Below are 19764 nucleotides of genomic sequence, written 5' to 3' on the forward strand. Positions count from 1 at the left end.
AGGTAACTCTGGGTCTTCCTTTCCTGTGGCGGTCCTCTGAGCCAGTTTCATTATAGTTTTTGCGATTGCACTTCAAGAAATGTTCAAAGTTCTTGACATTTTCAGCATTGACTGACCATGTCTTAAAGTAATGATGGAACTGTTGTTTCTCTCTGCTTATTTTAGCAGTTCTTGCCATAATATGGATTCAGTCTTTTACCAAATAGGGCTATATTCTGTATACCATCCTTACCTTGTCACAACACAGCTGATTGGCTCATATGCATTGAGGAAAGAAATTTCACAAATTAACTTTGAACAATGCACAACGGTTAATTGAAATGCATTCCAGGTGACTACCTCATTATGCTGGTGGAGAGAATGCCAAGAGTGTACAAAGCTGTCATCAAGGCAAAGGGTGGCTACCTTGAAGAATCTCAAATATATTTGTATTTGTTTAATGCTTTTTTGGTTACTACATGATTCCATATGTTTAATTTCATAGTTTTGATGTCCAATATTATTCTACAATATAGAAATGAGTAAAATAAAGAACCACCCTGGAATGAGTAGGTACATCCAAACTTTTGACTGGTACTAAATCTTGAAATATATAACATTCCACCATGGGCTCCATGGCATTAGAAGTAGCCCAAAAACCCACAACCAATACATTTTCACCTGCAACATTGTTTAAGCAGCCCAAATATTCTGGAAAACAGGACGCTGGCACAAAAGTCTCCATCACACACTGACACTAGGAACACTAGGAAGACTGCGCATGCATTACTTGTACTGTAACCACTGCTGGTATGGGAAAAAAAATGTTTGATAAATTGTGTGCGATTATTCAGTGATGTAAATAAGATGACATAGCTCACAAACCCATCCATTCCAAGGTTTTCTAAATGCCCGAATCAGAACCTTTAATTGTGATCTTGAAATTGTTACTCTTCTTCGCTTTGGAAAATAAGATGACCATGAACATGTTGAATTAATACAGATTGGTGCCCTATAACTGTAACAGATGTTTTATTTAACATGTTTTATTTACATTACATTAAACACAGACCTAACATAGTGGCCAGTAGGAAGTGCCTGAAAGTGTTTAATGGACACATTCGCACACCAGAAGTGCCGTCTTAAGATATATTTAATAAATTAAAACAAAGTACAAAAAAGAAATAATGTACATTTGATCCCCCCCTTCCCTCACCCACTCCTCCTCTCCTCTCTCAGTGACAAACATGTACCCTTAGGCGCTGGATGAAGTCAACACTAGACACTGATCTAAAGTCAGTCTTGCATCTTCAGTCAGTAATGGTTAAGAGGATCCACGATCTGTGTCTAAGGCCAACTTCTATCCAGAGAATTTTCTCACAGTGTCACACTCACAGTATTTCACAATCACCCACCCCTTTACCACAAAAACACACACATGCTACATGTCTGCAGGCACCTAGAGTGACAGAAAGAGGGAATGGACCCAGCTGATGAGGAACCAGGAAATAAGGAACCAGGAAATAAACAAGGGAGCCGGCTGCACCAATCGTTTCATCCGTCTTAAATGGTACCCTATTCTGATCTCCATCTATTCTCAAAGTAGTGCACGTTGGTTTCATTTCAGACACAGTCTCAATTCCATTCACTGAGAGGAGTTCCATTTCATCTGGCGCCCAGTGCAAATATACTTCCTGAATAATCTTTCTGACATCAGTGACTACCCCCCCCTCCCTCTGGTTTCAGTCTAGGCAGGCAACCGGTTGGTTGATAAGACACTGGTTGACAGGCACCGGTTAAGAGCAGTATGGTGTGCAGTTTGTTCTACTGGTTTATAGATCATATGGATGCGTTCATCTAGTCGTTGGTTAGGACTGGTCAGTCAATCCAGGCCATGTGGAGGTTAGTGGACTGTTGTATTATTTTGGTCTGTGTGGCAAGCGGAGAACATTGAAGTAGAGTACTCGGGACATGTGCTGTATGTATGGGAGGACTGAAAATGTCAAATGGGAGGGTGGGGTCTGTTTCTAAAGGGGGCGGGGCCATGGGGGGGGGGGGGGGGGGGGGGGTTGGTATGTGAAAGTGATGAAGGTCCCATATAAGTGCACTCAATAAGTGGGGAGGCAGACATCTGCACACCTGCGCAAAAACATGCGCCCATACACACACGCACGGAAATGTCCAGTAATATGACTGTTAATACGCACAACATGATTAATAGAGTTGCACGATTACAGTGACTGTAGTCCACAGCTAGGACAACATACCCCTCTCCTACACACCCCCATCGATCCCCTCCCAACATTCATCATCTCTCCTACCTCTGTATCACTCTCTCCTGAACTAAATACATTCTAGATTCATGAGGAAACTACAGTTTTGTGACCGTGTGTGAGTGACTGTGTGTGTGTGTGTTTGTGTGTGTGTGTGTGTGTGTGACTGTGTGTATGGCAAGTGCAGGAGAGCAGAGTCTATAATCTTCTACTTAGTTCAATCTTGGTTCAATCTTCAATCAATCCCCTCATAATTTCCCCATCAAGGCAACTATCAAATACACAAAATAAAAGACTAGTTCACATGACGTTCCACAATAATTTTGGCAAACGTAAGAGCATGGGGGTGCGCGAGTCAGTGTTGTACGATATACATTATGCTGAAAATATGTGTCTATCCACAGAATGCTGTCCTGTCATTGGTCCCTCTCTCTTCCTGTTTAGCAGCAGCAGGACTGGCTGTGTTTCGTTACATTAGGTATTTATATGTGTGTGTGTGTTTATATATATATATATATATATATAATGTTTAGATATATATTTATTTTGGTTCTCTTTCCAAAGATACAAAGGACAACTAGCTAGCTACGTACGGTAGGTACAGTACCACTATCGTCTCAGATGCTAAACAACCAGGAAACAGCAGAGAAACAGCCTTGGAGCCATGGAAGATCGTAACCAAAAGTCAAAGCGAGACAAACAGAGGGCATGCTTGTAATTGAAGTCACAGAAATGGGGGGGGGTTTGAGCAACCTTCCTCAGACCGCTGTGTGGTGTGACATAGCTCCATCATTGGCAGACCTTTATGGGGATCTGTTTTCTGTTCTAGGGGGAGGGTCTTGTTTCTATCGTCCAATGGAAACTCCAGTTTTGAGGGGTTTATGGGTACTGTAGTAATGTGGCGTCCTGCCTGGGGGTCATGGCAAGGTCAGGGGTCAGAGGCAGTATTCAGCAGCATACTCGGTCCCGTGAAGACCTCTGCAGACTAGTGTAAACTCCTTCACTATGTCCTTCATCCTCCGCTTAGTCACTCGCTCTCTAGAGTAGGAAGAAAAGGGAGGAGAGAGAAAGGGAGGAGGGAGCGAGAAAGAGTCAGACAAAGACAGAAAACCAATGTGTGTGTGCATGTCGTGTCTATACGTGCGTGTAGTACCTGAGTATCTGTTGGGTGAAGGTGTCTTTCTGTTCTGTGGTGACCCTAGTAGAGGGGAAGCCTTGTGCCTGCAGCGCCTCTTTCAGCCACACGGTGAGCAAAGGGAAACAGTGCTTATTGAGATTGAACAGCACCTCAGCAAACTGTTCCATCAGACTACGAGATGAACCTCCACCGATTGCCTGGGGGGGCGAGAGAGAGCGAGAGAGCGAGAAAGAGCAAGGGGGCAAAGACCAGTCAGTAAGGTGATATGTTTCAGTATACAGTAGGACAGGTAAAACACATTAGCGAGGATGTGAGTATGTAGGTTTACCTCTAGTACGGCCTGCAGCAGTAGTTTTCCGTTCTCCTGCACCACTCTGGCCACTGGGGGCACATCTGAGCAGCGGGGCAACAACTCCGTCTATGGCACACACAGGGACTATCAGAACAAACCACAACACTAATATCACATCTCAACAAGATTCACCTCTTCTACCCTAAAATGTGTGTGCGTGTACTAAGGATGTGACGTTTAAACGATCATTTTTTACGTTTTATAAATCATAGTGCAGTTATCACAAAACTACCATTAACAGGTCCCGGTCATTATCATCATCATAAAGGCAAAAATAAAAATTAAACAAATACCTAACGCAACAATGCTGTAAGTAGGAGATATACCGAACAAAAATATAAAAACAACATGTAAAATGTTGGTCCAATGTTTCATGAGCTGAAATAAAAGATTGCAGAAATATTCCGTACGCACAAAAAGCTTATTTCTCCTGTGTTGGGGACAATAAAAGGCCACTCTAAAATGTGCGGCTTCGTCCCACAATGCAATGCCACAGATGTCTCAAGATGAGGGAGCATGCAATTGGCTTGCTGACTGCAGGAATGTCCATTTGGCAGTACGTCCAATCGGCCTCACAAACACAGACCAAGTGAAACCAGGCTAGCACCCCAACATCAGGCTTCTTCACTTGCAGGATCATCTGAGACCAGCCACCTGGACAGCTGATGAAACTGAAGAGTATTTCTGTCGGTAATAAAGCCCTTTTCTGGGGAAGAACTCATTCTGATTGGCTGGCCCTGGCTCCCCCAAGGCTGCACCTTTGCCCAGTCATGTAAAATCCATAGATTAGGGCCTAATGAATTCATTTCAATTGACTTATATGAACTGTAATGCAGTAGAATTGTTGAAATTGTTGCGTTTATATTTTTGTTTCATATATTTGCCACGGATATAAAGCGCGCCACACGCCAACGTTGTTAACAGTTAGAAAAATGGCGTAAACAGCAAAGTCCTGTATGGCAATACTTCGAGAAGTTAAATGAGGAGATAATGAAATACAAACTTTGCGAGGTGGAATTGAGCTACAGCGGCAGTACAGGTGTAATTCTGAAAGGAGGCACCGTGAGAACCAACCCATCGCTGGGCAGCGGTGCGATAAGGGACGGAGTGAGAAAATCACAGAGCTGATTATAGAAATCATTACAGTTGATATGCAGCCATTGTCAATTGGCTTATCTAGAACCAGACAACGAGATGCCATGTGAAAAAAACCTGACGGCCCTGATGGACGTATATGAACAAGCCGTCTTAAATCACTGCGATGAGCTTTCACATTGATGAAGTACGCACTGACAACTAAGGACATGGAGAGGCACACAACAGAGAACCTAAAATGGCATTAATACCATCCTTGCTGCGTGAGTGGGGGACAGCAGTAAGGTGAGCGCCGTCTGCTGGGTTTCCACTAGTTACCACAGCCACAAAGTCAAAATGGGATATATTGTAGAAATGTATGAAAACAAAAATTATCTTTTGGTCTTGATTTAAGGTTAGCAGTGTGGTTAGGGTTTAGGTTGGGTTTAAAAATCACATTTTAAGAAGATAAATTGTAGAAATAGGCAGGCTTTATGACTTTGTGGCTGTGGTAACTAGTGACGACAGGTAGGTTGGTAGCCAGGTTTCTCGTAGATTGAACTGCAATGCCCCCCTAGCGGTCAAACGCAGTACCATATCAGGATTCTAATTTCAGGTCATTTTATGAAAAAATAAATATATATTTAAACGCTAAAGAAAATAGCATTTTAAACGTTAAGAATATTTGTACATTTTTCACATCCCTAGTGTGTACACTCACAAAAAACAAGCAGGTAGACTTGACTGTTGGAGCCTCAGGGAATTTCAGTGACAATAGTCCTACAGAGGGGAGAGAGAGGGGAGGGTATTAGAAACATCCAAATACACATTTCTATTTCAACACTAACACTTTTGCTCTTCAGATGTTTCCAGCACAATCTCTGTGGATCTCAGAGGCACGACAATTGACAAAGTGTGTGTGTGTGTGTGTGTGCGTGTGTTAAGAGAAACGCGGCAACACATACAATGAGCAGTGTGTGTGTGCGGGAGCAAAGCAACACACACTTACCACAATGGAACATAGCTTTCACGTCAAGACTCTCAGACAAGAAGAGATCTGGCTTCCGTTTGAGGGCCTACAGTAGGAGGCAGACAGAGGCATGACACAGGGCAGGAGTCTATTCCCCTACTCCAGGGGTACACCCCAACTACTACCTCCCACCCCGGAAAATACTTGAACCCCCCACTCTCCTAGCCTCGTAGACAGAACTGTGTCTGCATTAGAAAACTCCTTTGTCATTGTCATGTCCAAAATTCTGGGACATAGATATGACAACAAAAGCCAAATACTGATTGTCCCCCTTCTCCCTGAAGTGCGATCTCGTTCACTCCCCTTTGGGGATTTAACAGTATTGGATTGGTATAGAAAGTGTTTCTTACACCAATCCCAATGCTTTTAAATTCTTGAGAAGGAGTGAATGAGAACTGGGCTAAAGGAGTCATCTCAAGCAGATAAACAGTGGAGGCTACCAGGCTAGACTAACTGACTCCCTCTCTCTATGATAAACTATCACTCATACAGTACACAACTTTGCTCCAATGAAAACTCAGCAAGCAAACTAGAGGAAATCAAACAGAAATGATTTAAAACTTAAGTCAAACTAAAGGCAATGATGGTTCTGTAGCTGCTGTTTGTATCAATTTCATTCTGATACACCATTTTTTCTCCCTTTTTTGGCCTGGTTGGATTGAATATGCAACATAAGTAAGGTACATGAACGGATAAATACAACTGATACTGTAATGAACTCATTCAGGATGGAGGAAAAGTGAGGGAGCGAGGGAAGAGGAGAGGAGAGATGGAGATCAGCTCTATCCAAAGATAGAAATTAAAGGAAGAATGTAGAAGGAAGACAAAACCAAACAAAAAACAGAGGGCACCCAATTCGCCTGGATTGATTAATTAATGGAATATTAATTAATTGTGGCTTTGATTGGCTATGAGTTGGAATGACATCAGAAAAGGGGCGTGGCTAGGGGATTCTAACCATTGAGGTCACAGGGAACTACATCCCAGGGTCATGTTCAGAAGACAACCGAACATGAACATGTTTATTATTGGACACATTCTGGTAGTCCCTCCTCATTACAAAGCATTTTGTCATGTTTTGTGCCTACTGGACAAGACCTTGGTGAACGCTGACCCTTACTCCCTCATCAGAATGGTTAGAGCCCTGAGTATTGAAGGAGACAGAGTCCATCCTTCAATACCACCACCTACTGTCTATTCTCTGCCATGCCATTATGATGGGTCGCCCTCAGACCCTTTAACAAAGAACAAAGAGAAAGAGAGAGCTTGAGAGAGTGTGTGTGAGCGAGAAAGAGAGAGAACGAGAGAGAAACCCAAAGTGAATGAAATAAGAAACCAAAAACACACCTGAGCTTGGAGTTGCATAAATGAATCAACAATATCAGGATGATCCCTGGGTCCTAAAATATAATAAAGATGAAACTTAACAAATCATAAAGAATAAAGAGAATAATAATATACAAACAGCAACTCAACCGATTCAACAGTCATGTGGAAAGAAAAGAGAACAGAAAAGATCTCATTGAAATAATTGTCACACGTGAGTAAAGAACAAACAAAGGGGGAGCGAGAGGGAGGAGGGGCATGTGAAGCTTTGGAAGAGTCTTGGGAAAAACAGTGAGCGGTTGAACGAACAGAAAACAGGCAGAGAAAGAGGAGACATGGGTCCCATTTGGAGATAAAAAACGAAAGAATAACGAGAGAAAAATAAACCTAAAAATAACAAAAACGTGGTTTTGGAGTGGGGAACCCAGGAGGCAACTGTTACTGTAATGCTTCAGAGAAAAGGGGCGTGAAGTCCCAAATCAATCCCTCGCCCCTTGGACTAGCCACCCAAAGCCCTAGGCATCTCCTAGACCCTAGGGGCTTGCTAATAGCTCCACCGTGTAATACGATAGGCAAGGTAATTTTTTTCTGTGTGGCTTACAACCACCTAGGGGATAGTACCACTGACCATTAACCACCCCCCAAAAAGATGAACACTTACGAGGCAACCCTTCCCTGTTCCTAGACTTCAAACAAAACCCCATCCCTCAACTCCCCATACACACCCGCACCTTACAGGCTTATTCAGTGGGGCGCAACCCAGATAGAAATGCAACAAATAGAGCCCACACAATTCCCCGTTCTGTAAAAGACTCTTCTACACAATACATTTCTACATGAACGTTGTTCTGCAACCACATTCTCTTGTGTTTTGTAACATTGCACCATATTGTATAAGATACTGGCCACAGAGCAACATTGAAGGACACCTGCTCAGAAAGAAAGTAACACAAAAAAAAAGGAGAGGCAGCCATTATCAATCAAACACAGACAAAGCAGAAGAAGAGGGAGAAGGGTATGAGAGGAGAACTGAAAGGGGAGAAGAGAGGCAGACAGTATTCAGGTAAGACCCACTGGATATTATCAGCTTCAAAAACAAAACGTTCTTGTGTAATTCTTCATAACAGCACAGGAGGACGGAGGATGCATTTCAATAGTCTAACGTGGCTTCCTCTCCTTATCTCCTCCCCTTCATCCGCCCTCATATAAAAACACAGGGCAGGTGAAATATGAGAAGACAAGGACTTTAGACTATTGAGATTGCAGCCATCCTGGTTTCCCCTTGTGTTATGCAGGTATTAGTTGACACACACAAAAAGCATTTCTCATGGAAGCCATGTTCATTCTCCATGTTCCTCGTTTTCCTGTGAAAGCAGGAGTGTGTGCAGGTTTGTCTGTCAATCAAAATCACCCAAAACAAAAACAGGCAGAGATTACCCCCCCTCCCCCTCCCCTGCAGGACCCCCTACCTTGCTGGAAGATGGAGAGTGTTACTGAGGTGACCAGCTCAAATAGAGCCTTGATGGGAGGGAAGTGGTCCGTCTCTCTGGCAAATATATGGACCATCTGTCAAACACAACCACAGACGGTTTCACATCGGTGCGCCTCTGAATGTATGCATGTGAGTGTGTATGGTGTATGCAAGTGTTCTCAAGAGTGTGTGTGTGTGTGTGTACCTGTCGTGTGAGGTCCAGTGCTGAGGCCTGTGGTATGGTACTGTACATCTGTCCTAGCATCTCACTGAGCTGAGACACCATGGGGGCAAAGTCATGGAGGAGAGTCTTCACTGACTTCTCAAAGATAGCACACACGGCCTGGGAGGACGGCGGGAGAGAGATGGGAGGGCAGGGAGCAGGGAGTGAAATGAGAGTAATTTCAGCTGGTTCAGGCTAGATTCTTTTAATGTTTCACGAACGTGCAGATCATTTATTGAAACTGTTGAGTCAACGCATCACTTTTTTTGTTGTGTGTGTGTGTTCATGTCTCACCTCCACCACCTGAGAGTCGTTGAGCCACTTGCTGAGGACCGTCTGAATGAGAGCAAAGACCTGCTGTAGGACCACCACCACCTAGAACACACAGGTTAGTTTGACAACACTAGCTAAATGAGGAACAAATTATGAAAACTGGATGAACGTTCCCGTTAAAAGAGGTTGCGTCTGGCTGAGTTCTGATGATGATAATAATGATGATGAAGATGAAGGTGCATCTCACCGGGTTAGGCCCTGGTGGGGGTGGGGCAGTTTTGACAGGGGGAGCAGTGCTCTCTCCTGATTCGTCCTCCTGTTTGCTAATGTCCAGCGTAGTGAAGAGATTGGACAGCAGACCTAGAATGTGGATTATCGCTAGTTTATTGGACGGGTTGGGCTGGAGAGGGAAAGAGGGACCGAGAGTGTAAGTCAATAGCTTTACGAAGAAAGGCTGAAACAAGAGTTGCCATTACTCATTTTCTATCTGTTGGTTTTTGTGAACGAGTTAACGAGTGAAGCAAAAAGACAGTGAAAGACAATGAAGGGAGGGATGGAGTGAAAAGGACAGAAGAAGGGAAAGAGGGATCAGTGAAAGACAGGAGTTTGGGTGCGTCAGTCAGTTGATGGCTTCATTTTTCTGCAGATTTCACACACACTCTCTCTCTCTCTCTAGGGTGACAACACTAATTAAAGCTTCATTAGCAACCATTTAATCACCGCTCTGTATCCATGACAACGGAGCTGTGGAGTACAACGGAGGAGTCATGTGGCTGGGCTGACGACCCTTCTCTTAACGAGCAACGGGTCATGTTGCAACTGAACACACGCTCATTTGAGATGGGTATGTTCAACTTGGATTTATGCCTTAATCATTCAGAGACATCAATGGGTGAACATTTTAGTGAAGAGCACAGTATTTAAGTCAGAATACCACCCTAAATGCATAAAAACAGACATTGCTTGTAGCTAATTACATAGTGGAGGTGCAGTTTCATCTCTTGCCTTAGGGTGCCAGTGTTTGTTAGGCTGCACAGACAACCCGATTCCATAGTCTGATGTTATGGCTGATGTTATACATCAGACAGAGCGTGCGAGACGTAGAGAGAAGGAGAAAGTGAGCACAAGAGAGAAAGAGAGATGAAACTCTTCATTTGAACTGACATCTGTTCACCCAGACACTCAGGTCTCTGCTGACTCCAGAACAGTAGATCAGGGGAGAAAGACTAATTCAACACTGATAATGTCACATCCCTATTTGTAGTTAATGTCAGCTTCTTTTTTTTTTAGAAAATGTCAAATCCTTATTTTTAGCTCCGATAAAGCTTGGATTCATTAGACCTGACATTTAATAAAGAACGTGGTGTGTGTGTGTTATAGCCCTGTGATTCAGTAACCAATGGTGTAGTGATGAAGCCAATCTGGTCCCACAGAGAAATGTTCAACTGCAGTGGAGTCACACAGATACAACGCCTGTTCATATGGACACAGTCCAACAGTGAGAGGGGGAAGAAACAAAAGAAAGAAAGAAGAGTGTGTGTGTCTGTGCGCGCAAGCGTGTGTGTTAGTGTGTGGCGCATCCATGCAGACACACAGTCTGTTCATATGGCCGCAGTCCAACAGAGGAAAATATGTCACTGTAATAACACTGTTACCACAGTGTGTGTGTGTGTGTACCGTCTCATCAGCTAGTTTCTCAAGTTGTTGGATGTAGGGAGTGATGAGAGAGTGCAGGTTCCTCAGTATCTCCTCCACATGCAGAGCAGACAGCAGGAAGCCCAAGGCCTGCATCAGCCACATACACTGACTGGTCTGGAGAGAGAGAGAGGAAGGGAAGAGGAGGGAGGGGAGCAGGAAGAGAGAGCGAGGGGATCAGGAAGAAGAGCGAGAGGAAGAGGAGAGAACATTGTTACACATTTCCAGGACTTTTGAAAGGTTGACTCCTTGTGCTGACAAGCATTCCGCTACACTCGCAATAACATCTGCTAACCATGTGTACGTGACCAATAAAATGTGATTTGATAAGTGGTCTTTTGCTAGCTACCATCCAGTCTTTTTTAAAAATGTTATTATTATAATATTTTTTTTAATCCCCAATTTCGTGGTATCCAATTGTTGTAGTAGCTACTATCTTGTCTCATCGCTACAACTCCCGTACGGGCTCGGGAGAGACGAAGGTTGAAAGTCATGCGTCCTCCGATACACAACCCAACCAGCCGCACTGCTTCTTAACACAGCGCGCATCCAACCCGGAAGCCAGCCGCACCAATGTGTCGGAGGAAACACCGTGCACCTGGCAACCTTGGTTAGCGTGCACTGCGCCCGGCCCGCCACAGGAGTCGCTGGTGCGCGATGAGACATCCCTACCAACCAAGCCCTCCCTAACCCGGACGACGCTAGGCCAATTGTGCGTCGCCCCACGGACCTCCCGGTCGCGGCCGGTTACGACAGAGCCTGGGCGTAAACCCAGGGACTCTGATGGCACAGCTGGCGCTGCAGTACAGCGCCCTTAACCACTGCGCCACCCGGGAGGCCTTTCATCCAGTCTTGTCACCAGCTCTTACCTTGCTTTCGTGACTGAATGGACTGACTGATTCTATGGTCTGATGTACTCCCTGTGGTTCATTTGAATGTATTGAATATGCTCATTGTTGCATGTACCAAATGCACAGGCAACAAAGTTTTTGGAAGTTTGACTCTGTCTCTGAATTTCACTATAAATTATTCTCCAGGATGTTGTAAACAGTAGAGTGGGTCCAGTGAGTCGGGACATTGGGGTTATGGCTTGCATCATCTCCAGACAGGACTGGGACTGACCTTGTGAATCTGTTTGCTCAGCACCTCCTGTGAAGAGAGAGGATAGCAGAAGCAGAAGAATAAAATATACATGTAATAATTTTATTCAGAAAACACTAATTTAGACATAAAACATATATGGTACGTACACGTGATACAGCCACTATATTGGAGGCATAGGGTGGCAGGTCGTATTTGCACTCTCGGCAGATCTTCTTGAGTGTGGAGACTGAGGAGATGGAGAGGTCTGGGTTCCCCAAGGCCTGGAGTACCAGAGGTAAAACACTACTCAACATCACCGGGTGGTCCGCCAACCACTCTGCTAGAGCTCCTACAGGGAGGAGGGAGAAGAAGAACACAGTGGATGAAAAGACTGAACACTTTATGCTACAGGAGACAAAGGAGACGGGTGCTTTTCCTGTTCCCTTGTCCAATTAGTTTCTCTTCTTTTCCAGCTTATTATTTCCCTGGATGAACAACGCACGACAAAATGACAGGTATCACTGTATTAATACTAGAATTCGACCGATTATGATTTTTCAAAGCCGATACCGATTATTGGAGGACCAAAAAAGCCGATACCGATTAATTGGCCGATTTAATTTAATTTAATTTTTTTAAGTATTTGTAATAATGACAATTACAACAATTACTGAATGAATACTTATTTTAACTTAATATAATACATCAATAAAATCAATTTAGCCTCAAGTAGATAATGAAACATGTTCAATTTGGTTAAAATAATGCAAAAACAAAGTGTTGGAGAAGAACGTAAAAGTGCAATATGTGCCATGTAAGAAAGCTAACGTTTCAGTTCCTTGCTCAGAACATGAGAACATATGAAAGCTGGTGATTCCTTTTAAACATGAGTCCTCAATATTCCCAGGTAAGAAGTTTTAGGTGGTAGTTATTATAGGACTATTTCCCTCTATACCATTTGTATTTCATCCCTCTCCTCGCTCCTCCCTGGGCTCGAACCAGCAACACAACGACAACAGCCACCACATCGAAGCAGCGTTACCCATGCAGAGCAAGGGAAACAACCACCCCAAGGCTCAGAGCGAGTGAAGTTTGAAACGCTATTAGCGCACTAACTAGCCAGCCATTTCACTTCGGTCACACCAACCTCATCTCGGGAGTTGATAGGTTTGAAGTCATAAATAGCGCAATGCTTGACGCACAACGAAGAGCTGCTGGCAAAACGCACGAAAGTGCTGTTTGAATGAATGTTTACGTGCCTGCTTCTGCCTACCACCACTCATTCAGATCCTTAGATACTTGTATTCTCAGTCGGATTATATGCAACACAGGACACGCTAGATAATATCTAGTAATATCGTCAACCATGTGTAGTTAACTAGGTGATTATGATTGTTTTTTATAAGATAAGTTTAATGCTAGCTAGCAACTTACCTTGGCTTACTGCATTTGCGTAACTGGTGGAGTGCAACGAGAGAGAGGCAGGTCGTTATTGCATTGGACTAGTTAACTGTAAGGTTGCAAGATTGGATCCCCGAGCTGACAAGGTGAAAATCTGTCTTTCTGCCCCTGAATGAGGCAGTTAACCCACCGTTCCTAGGCCGTCATTGAAAATAAGAATGTGTTCTTAACTGAATTGCCTAGTTAAATAAAGATTAAATAAAGGTGTAAATAAATATATATATATATATATATATATATATATATATATATATATATATATATATATATATATATTATCATTATTTTTTAAATGTATTTTTAAAAATCGGCAAATCGTGCAAAAATACAGATTTTTATGAAGTTATGAAAACTTGAAATCGGCCCTAATTAATCAGCCATTCCGATTAATCGGTCGACCTCTAATTAATACCTATCGTGAACACGTATGAGCGTATCAGTACCTACCGATAGTGAACATGACGGTGTCGGCCAATTGGACGTTGTTGATGTTGATTCTGAGGAGGAGTCCGATCAGGCCTGGGATGACATCAGAGTAGTTGACATCTATCGTCTCCGCTATAGACTGGAACCCATACAGCAATGCTTCTGTATGCTGGAGGAGACAATTAAAGGCTTCAGACAGTGTATTCAGTGTGTGTGTGTGTGTGTGTGTGTGTTGAATGTATGTGTACCGTACCTGCCATGACGAGGCTTGTTCTGTGTTGGTCAATATTCGTCCTAGTTTCTCATACAGGTTACTGAGAAGCTCAGCTCCTAGCATCTCATACACATACATCAGAGTGTCTGAGATATCCACCCTGGAACACACAAATGTGTTAAGTCTTGGAATACAGGAGGGGGGGGGGGGGGGGGGGGGGAGTGGTGTGTCACAAGGTTCAGTTTTTGTGTTTACACCAGTGAAATAGAAGGCGCCATTTAACTGTGCAGGGACTAACAGCAGGGCATCACTTTATAATGTGCTGTTAGTAATGTGCTTCTGAGCATCTGATGACTCAAACATTATCATCCAAAATGTGTGCCCTCTCAGCTGCCACTTCACTTACAGGCTGTTACAACCACAAACACACCCAGCAATAGACCTGTCGGCATACTGCGTTTCACTCGCTCACCCACACAATCCCAACTACACTCTTGTACCTGTAAATCCTGAACTGCTCCTTCTCATCTGAGGACCATGATGCGTACTCCTGGTCAGATGGGAACTGGGCTTTATGCAGCAGAACATCCACCAGCTGGAAATACACGGGTCTATAAACCTGCAGATACACCGCCTGTCTCTCACAGTCAAACGACATGATGTCATCCTGGAGAGAGAGCGAGAGTGTGTACTGTTAAGTGCTGTTATTATGAACAGGGTAGTTGGGTTTAGGGTGTAACGTTAAGTGTCCTGGGTTACAGTGTTAGGGTGTAGAGTGCATACCTGTAGTGTGTACCAGAAGGTGAGTGTGAGGGAGCTGGTCGTCTCGTTGACTGGATAGTGTCCTGGTATCCCAGTGCAGAACATAATCATGTTGACCAATGCGAGAAAGCCCTGCCAATGCTCTACCTGCTCCAGCAGAGCCCTGGGGGGGTTGAGATCAAGAGATGGAAAAGGAGAGAAAAGAAAAGGGAGAGAGTAAGTGAAAGGGACACAGAGCCGGGAAAACTAGGTCAGTGCGCAGGAAGAGTGAGGTGAGGTGGGACAGGCAGGGCTTTTTCTCTAGATAGAGTGTGACAGTTGAAAGGTTCAGACTGGAGCCATTGACATACACAGGGAGACACGACGCCTCCGGAGACAGAAACACACAATAACAAACAGCTGGTTTGCCAGGATGGGCCTGAGCTTGAAACTGAACACGTCATCTGATCTGATTATTTGTTGATTGGTTGTGTGAATGAACCCAGCAGCATCAATATCGTCACCAAGCTTTGAGAGGCGGGGAAGTGAAAGGATTGATTGATTGATGTGGGGACAGCGCACGCACCTGGAGTGGTTTTCGCCCAGCGCGACAGCGATGCGACAGATTCCGTGTGACGTCTCCATGTCTCCGTTCTGGACGGCCTCTCTTAGTTGTTCCTGCAGGGACAAGACCTGTGGCACCAGCTTCAGTAGCGTGTTCACATATCTACACACACAGACAGGGAGACATAAAGAGATGGGTTAGTTCACATACCAGGGGAAAAGTCTCTACTCAAACCTCCATGCGCGCACACACAGAAAACTTTCACTTTTTACCAGCTTCATCGCTCAGTTTCTTTGTTTCATTTCTCCAGTTCTCTTGAAGGCTGAAATTACCCTGGTCTGTTCTTCCTGCCGTCTCAGTCCTTTCTAATAAATCTATTGGCTTTTTCTCCGGAAGCACCAATACATCTCTCGTTTAGACACACAGACCCATTTAATATCGCCCCACATCTATCCGTCTGTCTGCATTATGCATGTTCACACATGCTGTGGGTCTATCACTCTCTCTCCACCTCCATCTCTCTGAGGTATTTCAGGGTCGTTCATTGGGAAACTGGAACAGTAATGTCCATAAAATAATGTTTTTATTTTACCCTCTAAGAGGGAAATAGAGATTGGCTGGAGGTCGGACACAACGTGAACAGAATACAGAAGCAACACTCCCACGCATGTACACACACCCCTGTCCTCCTGTTCTGCTATTCTGATTAAGCTCAAACTGCCATTCTGTCATCTTACCCTACAATTGACACTGTGTATGATGCAGGTGTGTGTGTGTGTGTGTTCCCAGATCCGGACAACCTTCCAGTATCATTGGTTCTGACTTCTGAATATTTACAGTGCCTTCATAAAGTATTCACACCACTTGACTTTTTCCACAGATTTTGGTGTCACTGATCTACACACAATACCCCGTAATGTCAAAGTGGAATTTTGTTGGTAAAACATTTAAATGTATTAAACATTAAAAGCTGAAAAGTCTGGAGTCAATGAGGACTCAACCGTTTTGTTACGCAAAGCCTAAATAAGTTCAGGAGTAAAAATGTGCATAGTAAGTTGCATGGACTCATTCATTGTTCAATAATTGTGGTTAACATGATTTTCGAATAACTACCCAATCTCTGTACCCCCACACATACAATTATCTGTATGGTCCCTCAGTCAGGGAGTAAATTTCAAGCACAGATCTAACCACAAAGACCAGAGAGGTTTTTCAAAGCCTCGCAAAGAAGGGCACCGATTGGTAGATGAGTAAAAAATCAAAAGAGAGAGAGTGAACATCCCTTTGAGCATAGTGAAGTTATTCATTACACTTTGGATGGTGTATCAATACACCCAGTCACTACAAAGATACAGGCGTCCTTCCTAACTCAGTTGCTGGAGACGAACGAACCTGCTCAGGGATTTCACCTTGTCATGAAACCAAAATTATAAAAACAATACCAGGCCAAGTATCATGATACCGAGTAGTATCGAGATACCACAGTGGGGGGAAAAAAAAATCAATGGCCTAGCATCCTGTTCGCCCCGTTCCCCGGACGCTTGTTCACAGTTTCTGAAAACCTGTCATTGAAATTCATACTTCTACTCAATAAAACACATTGAATTTACCTTCACACTGTTCAGTGTTTGATAGAATACTGCACAGAACGGATGATTAGCCCGTATTTGCAAAGGCCTACCTGTTATTTTGACTGGAGGAATGGGAGGAAGTAATACACATCAGAGGAGGCTGCTGAAGGGAGGATGGCTCCTAATAATGGCTGGAACGAAGCAAATGGAATGGCATCAAACACATGTATGATACCAAGTGTATGATACCATTCCAATCTTCTGCTCCAGCCATTACCATGTGACTGTCCTCCCCAAATAGGGTGGCACCAACCTCATGTGATACACTAACATGCAGGTCATTATGCATGTATGTCAGGACTACAGAAAAAGGAGGACCGAGCACGCCCCCATTATCATCGAACTTGAAGCTCTTGAGAGCTTCAAGTTCCTTGGTGTCCACATTACTAACAAACTATCATGGTCCAAACACACCAAGACAGTCGTGAAGAGGGCACGACAAAGCCTATTCCCCCTCAGGAGACCAAAAAGATTTGGCATGGGTCCTCAGATCCGGGTGGCATCACCGCCTGGTATGGCAACAGCTCGGCCTCCGACAGGAAGGCTCTACAGAGGGTAGTGCGTACGGCCCAGTACATCACTGGGGCCAAGTTTCCTGCCACCCAGAACCTCTATACCAAGCGGTGTCAGAGGAAGGCCCCAAAAAATTGCCAAGGACTACAGCCCCCCCTAGTCAAAGACTGTTCTCTCTGCGTCAAGGCGAAGTAAAAACCAGCCATAACTCATGGGTACACTTGCAATGGCTGCCTGGCATTGTGACAAAATCACATCCATGGTAATGTAGAATGTTTATTCAAATGATGTTAACTGATTTGGCAAATGCAATGGAATGTACAGTCATGGCCAAAAGTTGAGAATTACACAAATATTAATTCTCAAAGTCTGCTGCCTCAGTTTGTATGATGGCAATTTGCATATACTCCAGAATGTTATGAAGAGTGATCAGATGAATTGCAAATAATTGCCAAGTCCCTCTTTGCCATGCAAATGAACTGAATCCCAATAACATTTCCACTGCATTTCAGCCCTGCCACAAAAGGACCAGCTGACATGTCAGTGATTCTCTCGTTAACACAGGTGTGAGTGTTGACGAGGACAAGGCTGGAGATCACTCCATCATGCTGATTGAGTTCGAATAACAGACTGGAAGCTTCAAAAGGAGGGTGGTGCTTGGGAATTAGAGGTCGACCGATTATGAGTTTTCAATGCCGATACCGATTATTGGAGGACCAGAAAAAGCCGATACCGATTAATCTGACCATTTTTATTTATTTTTAATAAATGACAATTACAACAATACTGAATTAACACTTATTTTAACTTAATATAATACATCAATAAAATCAATTCAGCCTCAAATAATTAAACATGTTAAATTTGGTTTAAATAATGCAAAAACAAAGTGTTGGAGAAGAAAGTAAAAGTGCAATATGTGCCATGTAAAAAAGCTAAGGTTTAAGTTCATTGCTCAGAACATGAGAACATATGAAAGCTGGTGGTTCCTTTTAACATGAATCTTCAATCCTCCCAGGTAAGAAGTTTTAGGTGGTAGTTATTATAGGAATTATAGGACTGTTTCTCTCTATAGCATTTGCATTTCATATACTTTTGACTATTGGATGTTCTTATAGGCACTTTAGTATTGCCAGTGTAACAGTATAGCTTCCGTCCCTCTCCTCACCCCTACCTGGGCTCGAACCAGGAACACATCGACAACAGCCACCCTTGAAGCATCGTTACCCATCGCTCCACAAAAGCCACGGCCCTTGCAGAGCAAGGGGAACAACTACTCCAAGTCCCAGAGCGAGTGACATCACCGATTGAAACGCTATTAGCGCGCAACCCGCTAACTAGCTAGCCATTTCACATCAGTTACACCAGCCTAATCCCTGGAGTTGATAGGCTTGAAGTCATAAACAGCTCAATGCTTGAAGCATTGCAAAGAGCTGCTGGCAAAACACACAAAAGTGCTGTTTGAATGAATGCGTACGAGCCTGTTGCTGCTTACCATCACTCAGTCAGACTGCTCTATCAAATATCAAATCATAGACTTAATTATAACATAATAAAACACAGAAATACGAGCCTTAGGTCATTAATATGGTCGAATCCGGAAACTATCTTTTTGAAAACAAAACGTTTATTCTTACAGTGAAATACAGAAGCGTTCCGTATTTTATCTAACGGTCTAAATATTGCTGTTACATTGTACAACCTTGTTATGTTATGTCATAATTATGTAAAATTCTGGCAAATTAATTACGGTCTTTGTTAGGAATAAATGGACTTCACACAGTTCGCAACGAGCCAGGCGGCCCAAACTGCTGCATATACCCTGGCTGCTTGCACGGAACGCAAGAGAAATGACACAATTTCCCCAATTATAAGAAATTCATGTTAGCAGGCAATATTAACTAAATATGCAGGTTTGAAAATCTATACTTGTGTATTGATTTTAAAGAAAGGCATTGATATTTATGGTCAGGTTTGGTGCAACATCATCACCCGTTTGGCGAAGTAGGCTGTGATTCGATGAGAAATTAACAGGTATCGATTATATGCAACGCAGGACACGCTAGATAAACTAGTAATATCATCAACCATGTGTAGTTAACTAGTGATTAGGTGAAGATTGATTGTTTTTTTATAAGTTTAATGCTAGCTAGCAACTGACCTTGGCTTCTTGCTGCCCTCGCGTAACAGGTAGTCAGCCTGCCACGCAGGCTCCTCGTGGAGTGCAATGTAATGCAGGTGGTTAGAGCGTTGGACTAGTAACCGGAAGGTTGCTAAAACAAATCCCCGAGCTGAC

At 43.6% G+C, this 19764-nt stretch overlaps 1 protein-coding gene across 5 annotated transcripts in view; it reads right to left on the reverse strand.

Moving 5' to 3' along the window:
* Window positions 1-884: 884 nt before the first annotated feature.
* LOC110521606 (importin-13) overlaps window positions 885-19764 on the reverse strand; it is a 54774-nt gene continuing 35894 nt past the window's right edge. For 4 of the 5 annotated variants that reach the window (XM_036968624.1, XM_036968623.1, XM_036968622.1 and 1 more), the window contains 18 exons: window positions 15346-15486; window positions 14802-14943; window positions 14519-14685; window positions 14058-14178; window positions 13826-13973; window positions 12085-12266; window positions 11957-11983; window positions 10817-10951; window positions 9387-9539; window positions 9161-9241; window positions 8849-8986; window positions 8642-8738; window positions 7194-7246; window positions 5826-5892; window positions 5538-5596; window positions 3719-3808; window positions 3406-3587; window positions 885-3290 (listed from right to left, as the gene is read on the reverse strand). In XM_036968624.1, the coding sequence (XP_036824519.1) occupies window positions 3188-3290; window positions 3406-3587; window positions 3719-3808; window positions 5538-5596; window positions 5826-5892; window positions 7194-7246; window positions 8642-8738; window positions 8849-8986; window positions 9161-9241; window positions 9387-9539; window positions 10817-10951; window positions 11957-11983; window positions 12085-12266; window positions 13826-13973; window positions 14058-14178; window positions 14519-14685; window positions 14802-14943; window positions 15346-15486 (2086 nt within the window). In that variant the 3' untranslated portion in view covers window positions 885-3187. Of the gene's footprint in view, window positions 3291-3405; window positions 3588-3718; window positions 3809-5537; window positions 5597-5825; window positions 5893-7193; window positions 7247-8641; window positions 8739-8848; window positions 8987-9160; window positions 9242-9386; window positions 9540-10816; window positions 10952-11956; window positions 11984-12084; window positions 12267-13825; window positions 13974-14057; window positions 14179-14518; window positions 14686-14801; window positions 14944-15345; window positions 15487-19764 lie in introns of those variants that run through there. The other variant, XR_005040861.1, reaches the window with a different exon arrangement.

Source organism: Oncorhynchus mykiss, chromosome 30, assembly GCF_013265735.2.
Source record: "Oncorhynchus mykiss isolate Arlee chromosome 30, USDA_OmykA_1.1, whole genome shotgun sequence".
Classification (NCBI taxonomy): Eukaryota; Metazoa; Chordata; class Actinopteri; order Salmoniformes; family Salmonidae; genus Oncorhynchus; species Oncorhynchus mykiss.